This window comes from Anolis sagrei, chromosome 1 (genome assembly GCF_037176765.1).
Source record: "Anolis sagrei isolate rAnoSag1 chromosome 1, rAnoSag1.mat, whole genome shotgun sequence".
NCBI classification, from domain to species: domain Eukaryota; kingdom Metazoa; phylum Chordata; class Lepidosauria; order Squamata; family Dactyloidae; genus Anolis; species Anolis sagrei.
The window spans coordinates 164,751,636-164,768,594 of NC_090021.1; the positions used below are offsets into that span (position 1 = coordinate 164,751,636).

The following is a 16,959-nucleotide window of genomic DNA, read 5'->3' on the forward strand; positions in this document are numbered from 1 at the left end:
CATACGATAGGCTCTTTCCGCAAATCTGGATTAAGCAAGATACAATCCATTGACTCTCTTTTGCCTTCTAAGCCATTTTCATAACTCCCCAGCAGCCTCCAGAATTTATATTTTTTAAAAGTAATTGACACAATAGTATATAACTGATAAGGTAAAGGTAAAAGTTTCCCCTGACATTAAGTCTAGTTGTGCCCAACTCTGGAGGGTGGTGCTCTTCTCCATTTCTAAGCTAAAGAGTTGGCATTGTCCAGAGATGCCTCCAAGGTCATGTGGTCGGCATGTCTGCATGGAGCACCGTTATCTTCCTGCAGAAGCGGTACCTACTGATCTACTCACATTTGCATGTTTTCAAACTTCTAGGTTGGCAGAAGCTGGGCGCAACATTGGGAGCTCACCCCTGCTCCCTGGAGTCGAACTGCCAACCTTTTGGTCAGAAAGTTCAGCAGCTCAGTGGTTTAATCTGCTGCACCACCAGGGGGCCCTATATAACTGATATTTGGCAACAAACTGCTAAAATACACAATAGTCAACTCAAAAAGGAACAAAATACATGATAGCAAATTGTACCAGTAAAGTATGTCCACCATCATATTAAATCAATTTAAGTACTTTCAAGGGTTATTTATATATAAAAATTAAATTTAAGAATAATATGTATCAGTGGGAGATTTTATGTGTTAAAAAGGGGAAATGTTTTCAATATTGTAAATAATAAAAATTAAGTTTGAATTAATTTCAGTAGATGTCTAATCTTATTTATGCAGATATTGTGAATTCATATTTCTTGTCCAAAAAAACTAAAAACAGCTACAGAAAATGCAATTCTTGAACATTGAGCAAACCTAAAAAGTGGCTCCTGCTACATCACTGCCCCATTCCTGGTTTCAGTGATGTAGAGAGATCCGTTTATTGATGAGTCCGCTAACCATTTCAACAATAAAAGACAAAAACAAAAATACACAGATAAATAGACACTAATCACTATCCTAAAACCCCTGTAATAGTTAACTAAAATAACTTAACACACTATAAAACTTTATTAAATAATATGTTTGGTAAAAATGGGATTAAATTGCAAGAGGAAATAAGGGGGAGTTGAGTGACGAGTATAAAAGAATGATGTAGATTCCATATTATAGGAAATCTGAGCCTAAATACTTAATGCAAAATAGATCTTTGGGTCAAAGTAAATACTATTGCATTGTGTCTTAAATTATAACAAAGTCTTGTACTCTGGAGGCACTTAGAGCTGGCTGGGGGAAAGAAATGGTTTTCTTAGTAAAGTAATTGTTTGTGACATCAGGTTTCATTGCTGTGATTTAAATCAAGAGTTTCACAAAACTGTTATTCACAACTATGAAACAAGGCAATTACGATATTTATTTTAACTTCAATAGTGATTGGATCAGTGAACAGCAGAAACTAGCAGAATGCATATTAATTATATTTTGGTGTAGAGACAGAACAGCTGTGCAAGCAGTAGTCAAGTTACCTTTATGAGATATTTTTTAATGCTGTCATATTTTTCTAGTGAGAAGGTACCAACATGCTGTGGAATAAACTCCAAACTCTCCAGGGTTTGTGTATGTGACCGGCTCAACATTTCTGGGCTGCAATGACAGAAGAAATATAGAAAAAATAGAGAAATATGTATACAAAATACAACAGTTCAAGTATCTATAGTAGTACATGATCTATAAAAAGTAGCACATTTCTTAAAGAAGCCAGATAAAGTAATGAAAGGCTACCAATGCCAATCCACTACGGCAAGCCAGAATCCATTGAACAGTCTGAGTGCAGCCAAAGACAGCATCCAGAACAAACAAGTTGAAATCAAAAGGAAGAAAGCAAAAAGGTAGTCCAAAGAGAGTTTAAAAACTAGAAATATGGCCCAAGAGAAGCAAATAGCTCATCAAATATTCCTTCAATGCTGCTGTTGCAACAGAAAAAAGGAGCTGAGAATTTGAGTGGGTCTCAGACTTGTTACATGGAGCGAGAGGGGGAAAGGCTACTGCAAAAAAAGCTTGCAGAATAGCTCTGAAAGTATATGACTGATGTGCTGTGACAAAATAGTAAACCTGTCTGCATGAGACACAGAAAACATTAAGAAGGATTACTGTTTTGGGGAGCAGTGAATGGAAAAGATGGACCTGAATGTCTATGCCTCACTAATGAGAGGTTTCTTTTGATTATGAATGGAAAAACACTGTTGAATCCAATACATATGAGAGTATTTTTCAAAGATATGTATTGATCATATACATTTTGTTTTATCACTGAAGAATGCATGTTTATTGCACCCATTCTGTTTTCCAGATTCACAAGTTTCCCTTTCTTAATGTTTCTAAAATTGCATCATTGCAGAACTGAGATGCTTCTACTATGTCATCTCTGAAGACCTGTGGAATCACCACATAGCCAAGCATGTAAACCAGTTTCCTTATTTGCTGGATGCCATTGCATAAATGACTCTTCTTCAGCTTCTGCCAACTGGCACAATCTCTTACTAGACATTTTGCTGTAAACTTCTAGTGATTTTAATACTTCACTTGAATCACTATTTCATAGCTACCCTTCCTGACTCACTCTCAATTCTTTACTCTTAACATCTGCAATAGTCAAATAATTCTGAGCAGCAAGTAAATGTTTCATTATAGACTTTCTTGGTTGCGTATTTGCTTTCTTATCATTACCTAATATTCATTGTTATTCTCATTATTAACAAATTTATACTTACGTAAAAAGATCTCAAGGCCGCTTACAAAGAGCATTAATACAGATCAAACAGTTTTAAAATAGAAGTAGTTACTGTATATTGACCTCAACCATCTAACAGATATTAACCCTTGAGCAGATACACATGAGGATAGTCTTTCTGTTAGGCACGGAACTCTCAAGTCCTTTAGGGCTTTAAAACCCATCACCAAAATCTTGAATTCAGTCTGGGAATATACTAGCAATCAGTGAAATTCTTTGAAGATGAGCATCACATGTATTTATTGGTGTATTTGGTCTGTTTGTCTGTATGATTTTAAGATATCATAAGCCACTTTGGGTCACATGAGAACAGTGGGGTATAAATAAAGATTTATTAATATTATGCGTATTATTATCTATATCTATTGTCAAGCTGCTGTATTTTGCACTAGGATCAGTGGTTCTCAACCTGGGGTCCCCAGATGTTTTTGGCCTTCAACTCCCAGAAATCCTAACAGCTGGTAAATTGGTTGGGATTTCTGGGAGTTGTAGGCCAAAAACATCTTGGGACCCTAGGTTGAGAACCACTGCACCACATGAAGCAGTTGTCTATTCTTCAAGGTCAGCCCCTTGTAGAGGGAATTATAATACTTTAACTGGGATGGTGGTGGTTACCAGTTCATGGGCTATTGTGGTTAGGATAACTCCTTCCAAGTAAGGCCTTAGCTGGTACATCAACAGAAAGAGGCAACGAATACTTCAAGGGGCTCCATTTGCTCTTTTAGGGGAAGTGCAATCTCATCCAAGATGGACTCAGTTCTCAGACCTAAGAATCATGAGTGGTTCTGGGATCTCCCCCTCAGAAGCTTTGTGCAGATATTGAGCAATATGGGGGATAAGATGGCACTGCATGGCACTCCATAGCTTAATAGTCATGTGGTGGAACAGAACCCTCCCCACCCAAATGCATGACATGTTGGGCTTTGCAAAAACTTCAGAAAGAGTAAAGAAGCAACAGATATGTATCGAAACAATAATGTATACCTTGCCAATCTGTTATGATTCAGAAATCTACATGTGCTTTGCCCAACACACCACACAAGTAGTATGGTACTTTTTAGAACGAAATAAAAATCACAGTAAGGCTTTGGATCCAGCTCACCAACTACTGTGCGTACCTTTTGAACAAGCACTTTAAATATCTAATTTTTTTGGTGTTAGAATGCATATTTATGAACCAGATTTGATATTTGATAAATGTAGACTGACTTGTTAAATATTTTTGTGCACATTTAAGACTAAATGAAAAAAAATGGGAAGGTTCTGGAAATTGGGTGTGATCTTGGACTCATCGCTGAGCCTGGAACCCCAGGTTTCAGCGGTGACCAGGGGAGCATTTGCACAGTTAAAAGTAGTGCGCCAGCTGCGCCCATACCTGAGTTGGCCACGGTAGTCCATGCTCTAGTCACATCCCGTTTAGACTACTGCAACGCTCTCTACGTGGGGTTGCCTCTGAAGACTGCTTGGAAGCTTCAAATGGTCCAACAATCGGCAGCCAGAATATTAACAGGAGCGGCACTCAGGGAGCATACCACTCCACTGCTGCGCCAGCTCCACTGGCTGCCAATTTGCTACCGGGCACAATTCAAAGTGCTGGCTTTAGCCTTTAAAGCCCTAAACGGTTCTGGCCCGACCTACCTGTCCGAACGCGTCTCCTCCTATGAACCAGTTAGGACATTAAGATTGTCTGGGGAGGCCCTGCTCTCGATCCCGCCGGCTTCACAAGCACGCCTGGCGGGGACGAGAGACAGGGCCTTCTCAGTGGTGGCCTCTCGGCTGTGGAACGCCCTTCCTGCAGATATTAGATCGACCGCCTCCCTGCTGGCATTCCGGAGGAAAGTAAAGACCTGGCTGTTTGAACAGGCATTCGACTAAGCAGTGTGATTGATTGACTGACTATCGGAACACAGAATATCGGATAACGAGTTTGGATTCTGATTTCATTGATGAGACCTGATGGATTTGTTATACTGATGTAGTGATGTATTGATATTGATGTTTAATGATTTGTGGTGCTATTGCTTTTAAATGCTTAATGATTTTGTATTGTGTATACCTAAATTGTTGTAAACCGCTCTGACTCGCCTAAGGGCTGAGAAGAGCGGTATACAAATAAAGTAAATAAATAAATAAATTTGCCATTTGTGGTTCATTGCATATGAAAACAGAATGTATTTATAGAGTCCTGTGGATTGAAATGATTGCCTTAACTCTGGTTTAGAATATACTGTGCTATGACCGAAAATACATTACTTGACATCACTAACCTATCTCTGTGTTGCCGCCGATTTGTTGTCAGGGCCACAGCAATATTATCCCAGGCCTTCCACCGATCCCCTTGGCCTGCCTGTTCACAGCCCAACTGATGCCAGCATTCATCAAACACTGCCTTCCACTTCTCATCAGCAGGAACAGCAAGGTTTCCAAGTTTCCGCCTGGCAATATGAACAACAATCTTATCAATTATCATCAAAAGCACTTGACGATCAAACAAAGGTGCACACGTTTGGTCAAATCTATTCAGTTCTGAAATGTCCTGACAGCAGGATAGAAATAACATATTAAAACAGCACTCCCTTAAAAACAGGTCTCTTGGCCCTCAATAAACTCATAAACTGCTCAAACCCTACACTAACCTTTCCCCCTCACACTAATTTGTCATTGCTTGCTTTCTTTTACACAGTATAGAGCACTCTGCCCTACATCAGACACTAAGGTGGACTAGAATTTGTCTTTGATTTTTAACGATACTATTAATTTTTCTTGCTGTATTAGTTTTGTATGGAGTTTTACTAAATAAGTTGTTGTGGGTCAGGTTTTTCCATTCAATGTGATCTAGAAACAGCTGTGGTTCCCGCTTCCCTATATCAGTTTCTAATAGCTAATCCTGTTTCCAAGATTTCAAGGCTGCGTTACACATTGTCATATCCTCTCAAGATTAACATCAGAGGCAGAAACAGGCATTCTTAATATCTAAAAGCTGAGATGAATCAGGAAGCTGTACTGTGCGAAATTAGGATGTAATCCTACTAGAGATCTCCATCAGTCTAGCTCTGTTACTGGAAACCACAGCAGAAGGGAAAATACGGTAAGACATTGGAGAAACATGTTCCTTAAAGTTAGCATATTTTTCCTGACTTTCCTTTCCAATGAAATAAATGAATGACCTATTAGTTAATGAAAATTCCTGGCCAGCAGTAAATAACACTATGTAACAACATTTATTTCCTGTTTAATAGTGCAGTACTTACTTTGCAAGTAGCTGTTATACTCCAAAAACTGCATTTTTGTATTGGTTAAGACACTATGAGATATTAATTGAAAAATGATAGCAAAATATGCTGCAGGATGTCTCACAAAAACAACGTTTTTGCAATTTAATAAATGGTTTAGTTTAATATAAGTCATATCTGTTTGTTTTGTTTTCCTCTTGAAGGAATTCAGCTTCTTTCATTTAGTCTGGTTCCACTAAGACTGGTAAGACTAATGGGATTGTTGCTTCTTTCATCAATAAAGAAATAAGGATCCATACGCTAGCTGGAAGATGATATCATGAAGATCAAAAAATACTGTTTTAAGACTGAAAGTATTGAAAAACAATGCTATCAATATTATCATCTTTTCCTATTTTGAAGCTTCATGGCTTTTATTGAGAGCAGAGCCAGAACTGGCTTCTCTGTCTGCTACTCTAGATAGCATTGTTTACCTAAGCATTGGATTTTTAAAAAAGAAATATCATACGTCAATAAGTTCTGAACCCAAGACTTAAAAAAAAGGACAGACGGCAATTCTTGCTTCAGAGGCACCTACATGCATTTATTCATAGACCCCCTAGTGTGGTAAAAAACCCAGTTCCTATAAATTTATGTTCATTTCAGCAGGGAAGCCTGCTTCACATTCAGATGTAGGTACCAATAATGTCAAGATTAATTAATAGCAAGAATTTTTGAGATCACATAAAAACTAGGGTGGAAGAAACAAAGGGTTGGGCTGCCCATAAAAATAACAGGTACACGTATTTTGCTTAACAAGACCAAAACAACCATGGCTCTGACTAAAACTGACAGTGGCATTCCTGCTTGTTACAGGTGACAGGTCATACACTATGCATGAGTCATGCTATCAATCTCCCAATAGCATTTCTTTGATGATTTCTAAAAATGCCTGAAACCATAACTTATGAATTAGATGTGCTGGGCCACTTCATTTCCAAGTTTGTAATGGGAGCATTTCCAGTTCCATTTATACAAATGTCTCTCCAGTCACTGCATACTCCAAAAATTATACTATGTAACACGATTTTTGTTCCTGGGTTATAAATGTCATTTTCTAATTATTCCTATCATAAAAACACGGAAAGGTTAATTAAACTGCAAAACCTTTGGTTTTTGCAAGACATCCTGCAGCACATTTTGATATAGTTTTTCAATGAATATCTCATCGAGTCTTAACCAATTCAACATAGTTTGTGGCAACCACAAAAACAAAGTTCCTGGAGTATAACAACTACTTTCAAAGTCAGTACCACACAATTAAACAGGAAAAAAACACTTTCAAAATATGAACATTTTTTTTCAAATTTTGTTACACAGTGGTCTAAGACCAAGCAAGATAAAAGTCACAAGGTACAGGTGGCCGTTCATATCCACAGAATATGCATCCATGGATTCAACCATCCATGACTTGAATGTTTTTTTTAAAAAAAATCCCAAAAGCAAATCCCAATTTTTGTCACATAAGGAACACCATTTTACTATGCCACTGCATATAATGAAGCTTGACATTTGGGTATCAATCGTTGGGGCGGGGTCATGGAACCAAACCCCAACAAATACCAAAGGCCCACTGTACACTGAAATGTACATTACAAAGGCAAGACGATAAGTGGAAACACTGTCAATGGATGTAGTTCATGTCATAAGTAACATTTTCTAGTTATTTTAAAATTGTGTTTTTAAAATTAGAGGAAAGTTGAATACATTTTTCAAATCTTATGATATCCTCAGGATTCCAAAGAGATCAAATATTTAAAAAGAAATAAAACAAAGATCACGAAAAGTAAGGGTTAAAAGAACAGATAACACAGAGGTGGAAGGGAGAGAACAGTTATAAACTGCTTGTTCTGCTCCCACGCTTTTTTTAACTACTTGGAAGGTGAACTGATCAGAGACGATATAGTTGAATCAAACAAGAATGTATTAACTGACAAGAATTTCAGTCTTTCTCTCCTCCTGAGTCTCACTACAAAGTCTTTATGAGAAGTAAAGTATTCTAGCCAAACTGAGGCTCTTGAATCTTTATTTCTTCTTACTGTCTCATTCTTGTATGTAGTTCAACTGTCTCTAAGATGGTCTCAAGATTTAACTCCAACTGGACTTGAATACAGATCCTACTAGACTTGAATACAGCTCACACAGTTCTGACTAGATGTGATATTTTGTAGATCTTCTGGCCTTCCTCTCTCCACCTTCTAGTCACAAAAAGGCTGACTCTTCCAAGAACCAGAAGTATCTTGCCAGAAGCTCTGCCTCTGAGGGGATTCTTAAAGGGGCAGGGCGACAGAGGTTTCAAATGCAAACAAGCTGTCTAATCTAACCCATCAGAAACTGTACATAAAATATTAATTCCTCTAACTAAAAAGGGCTTAACTAAGGGTAAACAGTGAGGGACTTCATGGGGCATGACACCTCCATCTAAAACTTATCAATACATTTTACCATTTATTAAACATAGCTTTTTAAAACTAATTATGACCAAGCTTAGAAAGATCTGTGACTGACCACAGTCTCCAAAAGACAACTGCTTCATTTTTCATGCATGAGTCATCTGCCACTCCAATCACATGCCTCCTTTTAATGTCATTTTCAATTTCTCATATTTTTGATGATAACAGGTTGATATTCATTATATCTCATTACAGGTTATAAACTCTTTAATTAGTAGCACTTGATGAACACCACTAATAATACTGTACCAGTCTTGTTGCCTACTCAGATAGAACAACCTGAGATCAGCAACAAGGAACTAAGCAAACAAAGCAGAGCAGTTTACAATAATCATATCAGTGCTAGTTCGGTTCATTTGCTACATTAAACAATACATTAGCCTGGACAGTAGCTATCCACTCACAGTCTTTTGGGTCGTTCCTTCTCAGGATCATATAAAGCAGGTTTGAAGTATGTCCCAGTGATCTTTATCCCAGATCCCCACTCACCACTGAAAGACCCTTCAATGGTGTCCCCATTTGGCAAAGTCAGTGTTCCCTTAATGGAAAAAAACCAATTAGTATAAAACACCTTCCATGAAATAACTCATTATATTCTCCCTACCAAAATCTTAATAACCAACCTTCCCATTTAGAGTCCAGTTATCTGAGAACTCTCCTTCATACACTGTATCGTCTTCAGAAAGCAAAACTCCAGACCCCTATAAAAAACAATATCATAATCAACAATAAAGCACTTTTGCAGCAATTGTTCCATTAACACGGAAGATCTTCCAGATGTCAAATAAGGACCTTCTTGGTAGAATGTTGTACTGCTTAGACGTTATTCAACATTTGCAGAGCCAAAAGTAAATTTGTGTAAGGGGCAGAAATTCAACAATCCTGCTATAGGAAGGACGGCACCATTTTCACAGATTCCACCCTCTCTCCAGTGGACATCTCCGCAGACCACCTTCTGTCTACCTTCCTTTCGCTCAACTCATTGAACATTGGATCAAAACCTCTATAACACTACTTAGTACATTTTTACTGCAACACTGTTGATATTCCAATAGCAAAACAAATTCAGGCACTCCCAAGATGGCTCCGTCAGTTGTCAAACACCAGTTTACATGCAACTTACCATCATTTTATTGTTGTTAAAGGCTCCTTCATAATACAGTCCAAACTGAGTGACTACAACACTATTGCCTTGGCAAAGGTCATCTTGCCACATTCCCATATACTTTTCTCCCCTGAAGAGACAAGAAGACATTACTGTCAGAAGCAATAAACCAGCATGTTTTGTCTTATGTCTGTTATAACAGGCTGTGCTTTTTAATTTTAGTTTGTTAAGTTATAACTCGTATTTAGATGTTGGGTTGTATAAATTTTATTAGTATGAATGTATTGTTGTATTTGGGCATTGAATGTTTGCCTTTTATGTTTGGAATCCGCCCTGAGTCCCTTTTGGGGAGATAGAGCGGAATATAAGTAAAGTAGTAGTAGTAGTAGTAGTTGTTGTTATTGTTGTTGTTGTTGTTGTTGTTATTATTATTATTATTATTATTATTATTATTATTATATCATTTCTGCAGCCCTAAAGTTGCAGTATGAATGGCAGCTTCTATCAGTACTAGTCACATAGCAATTGGTGAGAAATGCCGAAGTTGTAATTCAACACAGGGAGAGCTATACTTTGCTCACATCTGGGGGGGGGGGGGGGGGGGCTAAGCAATGGCTATCTTGTCTCATAAGTAGGAGTGTTTTCAGCAATTACTAGGGTTCCATCAAAAACCTATAATGAGGCCAGAGATGACAAGCCAGTTTCATGTGCAATTCATATTGTTCAACAGTTGAAACAACTGCCTCTAATCTCTTGGTTCGAACAGGAGTCCTCCAGCACCACCTTCTGATAATGTCCCTCCAGGGAGGGAAGGAGCCACTGAAGAACAGTACCTCCAACACCCATCCAAAAAAGGCATCTCAGAAGGGTGCCATGGTTGATGCTATCGAAAGCTGCTGAAAGGTCCAGGAGAACCAGCAGGGGCACACACCCACTGCCTAGTTCTCTTCGTAGGTCATCCACCAAGGTAACCAAAGCTGTCTCTGTCCCATAACCAGGCCTGAAACCAGACTGAAATAGATCTAGATAATATATTTTAAAAGTTCCCCTAACATTGTACAATTATGTACATTTTAAAAATAATACAGAGCATTTATGTGTTCGCTTCCCTCTAACATTAAAAGAAAATATAACACAATATTTAGTTAGTATTTTTGATAGGGGAACTGCTAATTCAGAAAAGCCTGAATACCAAAGAATAACTACTTTTCACTTTGTGCATTGGTCCAAAAACCATGAATTATGCAGGCTTACATTAAAATGTGAACTAAACTAAAGTATTCCCATTCCTTTTTTCCAATACTGGCAATTGTTGGCAAACATTTATTATTATTTATTGGATTTATATCCTATCCTTCTACCAAGGAACAGAACTAAATGCATGATTTAGCTCCCTTGATACAGAATTCAAAGTTAGTATGTTACTACATTCCACGGCAGTGTTATTTAATTTAAGCAAGCAATACCCCCCCCCTTTTTTTTACAAATATCTGAATCAGAAGTTGTTTTGAACCCCATTGAAGTAAAAGTGAGATAGACAGACAACAAATAAGGCTCCTTAGTGATTTAGCCAAATAAATATTTTCCAGCTATGGCACTTAGCACATTTGACTGCAATGTTCAGGATTTATTCACCTTGTAATGTCATCAAATACTCCATACCCAGTCTTCTTATCCATCATCCACTGACCAATGAACATACTGGGAGAAGTAGAAGTCAGTTTGCCACTACGCAGGAGACCATGGCCATGGCGCATGTTATCCTGAAAGCTCCCTTCATACACTTCTCCAGTGGCATAGCTGAAAGAGATAGCATGTCTCTTTGCACAAAGAATGTGAAGATGTTCAAGGATACACAACACTGCTCTCTGTTTCTTTACAAATTGTTCCTTTGATTCTTACAAACAAATGCAACAGACAGATTCAGAAGACATGTAATTGCTGTCAACATATTTACAACCATTTTAAATCTTCTCCTCTTTTCAGTGAAAAAGAATAGATAGGTATGTGGATACCAGTTCTAGATTAATTATCCAATTATTATTAAAATGCTGACAAGTCGCTGCATAGCAACACCAGATACACTCCAAATAGCTGCATAGCAACACCTTCTCATAGCAACACCAGAGGCACTCAAAGTGGCCGGCGACTGGTCAAAGGACATTTAGTATAATGCCAAGTTTTTAAACTTGGTTTGTGTTTTTAAATACATTACAACTGTACCCTTGGTTTGCTTCTGACACAATAAATAAATAAATTATTAAAATCATCAAAATTAACTCACATGGGTAACTGTTACATAGGCATATGTTTCATGCTGTTTTCTGTATGGAAGTGCACTGTATTTCAAACAAAGCCTTTCAGATCTTATTTCTGTATGCCTTCAAGTCATTCCTGATTCATGGCGACTCTAAGATAAATCTGTCATGGGGTTTTCCTGGCAAGATTTGTTCAGAGTGGGTTTGTCATTGCCATCCTCTGAAGCGGAGGAGGTGATTTGCCTAAAGCCCCTTCTGCACTGTCCTTATATCCCAGAATCTGATTCCAGGTTATCTGACTTTATCTGGATTATATGCGTCTCCACTGCCATACAATCTGGGATAAACAGAAAATCTGGGATCAGATCCTGGGGTATATGGATAGTGCAGAAGGGGCCTAAGGTCACTCAGTGAATTTCCATAACTGAGCCGGGATTTGAACTGTGTTCTCCCAGAGTCCTAGTCCAACCACGACTAGCTTGTTTCAAGCAGATTTTGAAATTTGTGGTTTATCTGCTATTTTTTCTTTCACCACGTATGATGTCCTTCAAAATAATTCCCATGCTGTTGGACTTACTTGTAGGTGCCATGTCCGCACATTTTGCCTTCTTTCCAATATCCAACATAGTGGTCATTCTTCTTCAGTATTTTGTTTGGTACTGTATATTCACCATGTCTGTCAACATGAAACATTCATACACTATACATTAAAAAATCAGGTAAAAAGATCCAACCCTAACAAAATCCAAAATTAATTAATTATTACAGTTAGACCTATAACCTGGGCAGCAATCCTGTGCAAATTTATGTGGTAACGAGATGCTCTGAAATCATAGAATGATAGAATAATAGGCCATCTAGTCTAACCTCCTGCTAAGCAGCAAAAGCACAATCAAACTACTACTGACAGATGGCCATGCAGCCTCTGTTTAAAAGCCTCCAAGGCTGCTTATATGCAACTGTGAATCTTTGTCATCTAGGTCCACACATGAATGGGGTTTTACCCTCACTCAGAGACCCCATTCAAAAAGTATGAAAGCTGAATAGCCTTGGTGAGAACTCCACCCTTTCCCTTCAGTTTCAAAAACCCATGACCTGAAACAAGGAGATTAAAGCAGTTTATCTGAGGGCACAGATGACCACTCAAAGAACCATAGCGATAGTTTGGAAATGTGCTCTTTTTCATCATGGTTTCTGTGCCTCACACAAATAGGTGAGTGAAAAACCCATCAGTGGAAATGAGCAGGTCACAAACAATGCAGTATGATCAAAGGAAGCAAAATTGAAGTTCTAGAACAGTGGTTCTCTACCTGTGGGAGTTGTAGGCCAGGTGTTTTGGCCTACAACTCCCAGAAATCTCAGCCAGTTTACCAGCTGTTGGGATTTCTGGAACTTGAAGGCTAAAACATATGTGGACCCACAGGTTGAGAACCACTGGGCTAGAATCTAAGAGATAAATGTAGGAGGCTGAGACCATAGAGCTGGTAAAAAAGTACTTTGAGGAGAGTTTTGGAAGGAAGAAATGGCTCTTAGACTAAATGCCCTGGTGCCAGCTGGCAAAAAAATTGTAATTTAATAAATCAATTAATAAGAAAACCGACCTCGACTCAGTAACACTGGAGCAAGGCTGGAGAAGCTGCAGCCCATTATCGCTAACTGGGCAATGTGATTGGGTCTGATGGAAATTGAGGTGAAACAATGCTCAATAGTAACTTATTTATTTATTTATTTATTTATTAGATGCACTTATTGACCGCCATTCTCAGCCCTTACGGGCGACTCATGGCGGTGTACAGTACACATAAAAAGACAGTTACAGAGGCCAGTATCAACAACATATGACTATACAACAAATACAAACTACATAAAATTCGCTTCGTCTCTTAATAATAAGGAAAGCAAGGAAAGCAAGAACAGACTTTTACATTGCAAGGTGCTTGGGACAGCAATTAAGTCAGCTTTAGAAGATGTCTTGCTATTTATGTGACAGTATAACAAAAAGAGCTCACTTTGCATTTCTCACTTTTAACACCAACAAATATGTAATGACAAATAGGATGCCTTTCCTTATATCCCAAGCATAGGCAAGCTTGGGCCCTCCAGGTGTTTTGGATTTCAACTCCCACAATTCCTAACATCCAAGTTTGCCCATGCCTGTTATATCCCAACTGGTTATGCTTATTTTACGTACCCATCTTCCAGGCCATTTCTGAACATGCCAGAATACATTCGTCCATCTGCCCACTTCAACACTCCTCTGAAATACAAAGAGAAAAATTGTTCAACAAATTTATTGTCTGAAACATCAGGATTCACTTTATGAAGGACTATTTCAGGGGCAACTGGGTTGCTCCCTACTAGCTTTCAGAGTTCAAGGTTAGGCTTTGAGTTGGGTAGACTATTCTGCGTTTCTAGCCTAGAAACGCAGAATAGTCTACCCAACTCAAAGATGTTTTCAAACTTTTTAAAAACGTTCTTCTCTGATATAAATTTAAGTAGCTGGAACATTTTCTTATCTAAGTAATAGGTACATAAAAATGATTTCTACAGTTTTACCTGCCATGTGGTTTTCCAGAAAGCCATCGGCCATCGTAAATGGCATCTTTAAGCCGAGGATCCTTGTAAAAGGTGTACTTGGCGCTCCGCGAGATAGGAGGTTCCTGCCTCTGAATGCTTCCACTTCCCGCATAGGGAGGCAAGTCAGATGTTCCCTTTAAGGCCTGATCCACAGCTTGGCTGATAGCTCTCAACCATTTAGTCTGAAACAATAGCAGTAAATAAATTCAAAGGCTTGCCTGCCCCCTGTGTTCCTCCATTCCCTCTCTTTGTCCATCTACTTTTATGCAAAACCACCTGGAGTTTGACTCACAGGCCTATTATTGCAACACAAAATCAATGAACATGGAATATCATTGAAATGTTTAGTTTAACACTTTTCAGATCTTGTATCTAATTTTATCACCATGTCATTCTTATTTGTTTCTTTTTCTCCCTCTTAAAAGCACAGACTAAATTAAAATTAAAAATTAAAAAAAGAAAGAATTGGCTGTGTCACCACTGATTTGAATCATCTTAGGCCAGACATCATTCAGCTTTGGACCACAACCCACCTTATGAAGACCAGTGATTAAGTTCAATCTTCCTTCCAAGGCAGAATGTTACACTTGTTCTGAGATGGGAAATTATATATTGATTCCACAATGAATGCAGAATGCAACAAGCAGACGCTTGCCTTGTACATCATTCCTAAAAGAGTGAATGGCTAAAATGTCTCCAATGAAGCTCTGTTCTACAAAGGATACAGCTTTATTAGAGCTCTACATTAATGTAGTAATTTACTTTTGCATAGAAATAGAGTGTCAGTAACTCATCTTGTGAACAGCATGGAGGAGAAGGACAAGAAATAATTGGAATTGTATGTGTTCTAAGGCATTGAATTATTGCTTATATGTAAGCTGCCTAGAGTCCCCTATGGGGTATAGTAAGGTGGGGTATAAATAGGATAAATAAATAAGAAATAAAAGGTGCTTTTGTATCTTCCTACCTTTTCCTGTGGAGTGGATGCAATAAGAATGAACTGCTCTTCAGGTGTAGTGACCCTCAAACCATTCCTAACACAGACAAAATGAATGCAAAGACTATAGAAGGCTTTAAAGCACAAGAAATAAAGCAGCTCTATTCCTGTTTGTTTGAAGAAAAAAACCACCATGAAAGTAAAAAAGAGCTGTACAGATAATTACTTTTGTCATAAACAAAATCGGTTTCAAAGCAAGCAAACATATGCAAAGAGATATTGCTTTTTTCTCCTGTGTGTTGCTGGAAAAGCAGTCCATCTCAGGTCAAATTCCAAACCCTTTTATTTTTCAGCTCAGTGAAGTATTTTCTCCAAAGAATGTGTGAAAAATGGAAAATGTGACACGTGCAATAGAATGGAAACCAATGGATTAAATGACACTTGCAATAGCAAGTGTCACCTAATCCATTCGTTTCCACTACATATGCAACAGCAAGGAAGGCTAGGTGTAAAAAATATTCTCACGTTCTACAGAACAGATGCACAAAATTGGTTATTTTTTAATCTTACATGCCTCTCCCCAGGTTGATTTTTTAAAAAAATCTACAGTGCCTACAAATGCACTCTAAGGCAGTAGTTCTCAACCTGGGGTCCCCAGATGTTGTTGGCCTACAACTCCCAGAAATCCCAGTCAGTTTACCAGCTGTTAGGATTTCTGGGAGTTGAAGGCCAAAAACATCTGGGGACCACTGCTCTAAGGGGTGTGTAGGGTATTCTCAAACATCTCTGGAGGTCTCTGGACCTTCCAGAGATCAAAACCATTTTTGTTCAAAAAAAGAAAGATCTCAAAATATCCACTAGGGGGCATAGTGTGCATTGTCACCACACTTTTTGGGCACCTGGGCCAATTTGGGCCAAGCACAGGCTTTGTTTGCAACCCAAAATATAGTGGGAAAGCTCACATACCCCTTAAAATATTTTTGGTGTAAATATTTTTCTTATCTCCCCCTCTATCTTCCATTGATGCCCACAGCTCTATATTATACATATTAATCACATGCTGTATGTTTAGTTACACGGCATATTTGTTGTAGTTTATTTCTCCAACTGCTACAAATTCTATTTAACAGGATTCTATTTTCTAATAATTCACCCAGATTCTCCCAGTTGATTCCACACACATTCCCAGAATCATATGAACTGCAAAGAGTTTTTTAAAAAGTGGGATAGAGAAAAGGAATATAAGATTGTCAAGAATTGTCAAGAATCCGAGATCATCAAGATCGTCAGGAATCTGAATTTGGCAGCAATAGTACCTCCCTTGCAACCTCCCTATGAATATAGATCTGCAAACATTTTCTGAAGAAAATGATCATATAAGTTCATCACACTAGAGAAAAAATCCACTCAAAATCTGGTTTCTGCCTCCTGCAGAATTCTGGGGTTTGTAGTTTAGGGAGGCTGTTCAAGCCTCCTCCCTAAACTACACACCCCAGAATTCTGCAGGAGGCAGAAAATGGATTTAAAGTTGATTAAAGTGTGATGAGGCCCATAGTCCTATTTATGTACATACAAGAAATACAGCAACATTCTTCAGTCA

At 38.2% G+C, this 16,959-nt stretch overlaps 1 protein-coding gene across 3 annotated transcripts in view; it reads right to left on the reverse strand.

Moving 5' to 3' along the window:
• Positions 1–16,959, reverse strand: part of ALS2 (alsin Rho guanine nucleotide exchange factor ALS2) — a 64,548-nt gene that overhangs the window by 10,612 nt on the left and 36,977 nt on the right. For all 3 annotated transcript variants that reach the window (XM_060783176.2, XM_060783170.2, XM_060783183.2), the window contains 10 exons: positions 15,390–15,456; positions 14,402–14,604; positions 14,037–14,102; positions 12,423–12,521; positions 11,223–11,387; positions 9,606–9,717; positions 9,106–9,183; positions 8,887–9,020; positions 5,025–5,192; positions 1,493–1,610 (listed from right to left, as the gene is read on the reverse strand). In XM_060783176.2, coding sequence (XP_060639159.2) covers positions 1,493–1,610; positions 5,025–5,192; positions 8,887–9,020; positions 9,106–9,183; positions 9,606–9,717; positions 11,223–11,387; positions 12,423–12,521; positions 14,037–14,102; positions 14,402–14,604; positions 15,390–15,456 — 1,210 coding nt within the window. The remainder of the gene's footprint in view (positions 1–1,492; positions 1,611–5,024; positions 5,193–8,886; positions 9,021–9,105; positions 9,184–9,605; positions 9,718–11,222; positions 11,388–12,422; positions 12,522–14,036; positions 14,103–14,401; positions 14,605–15,389; positions 15,457–16,959) is intronic.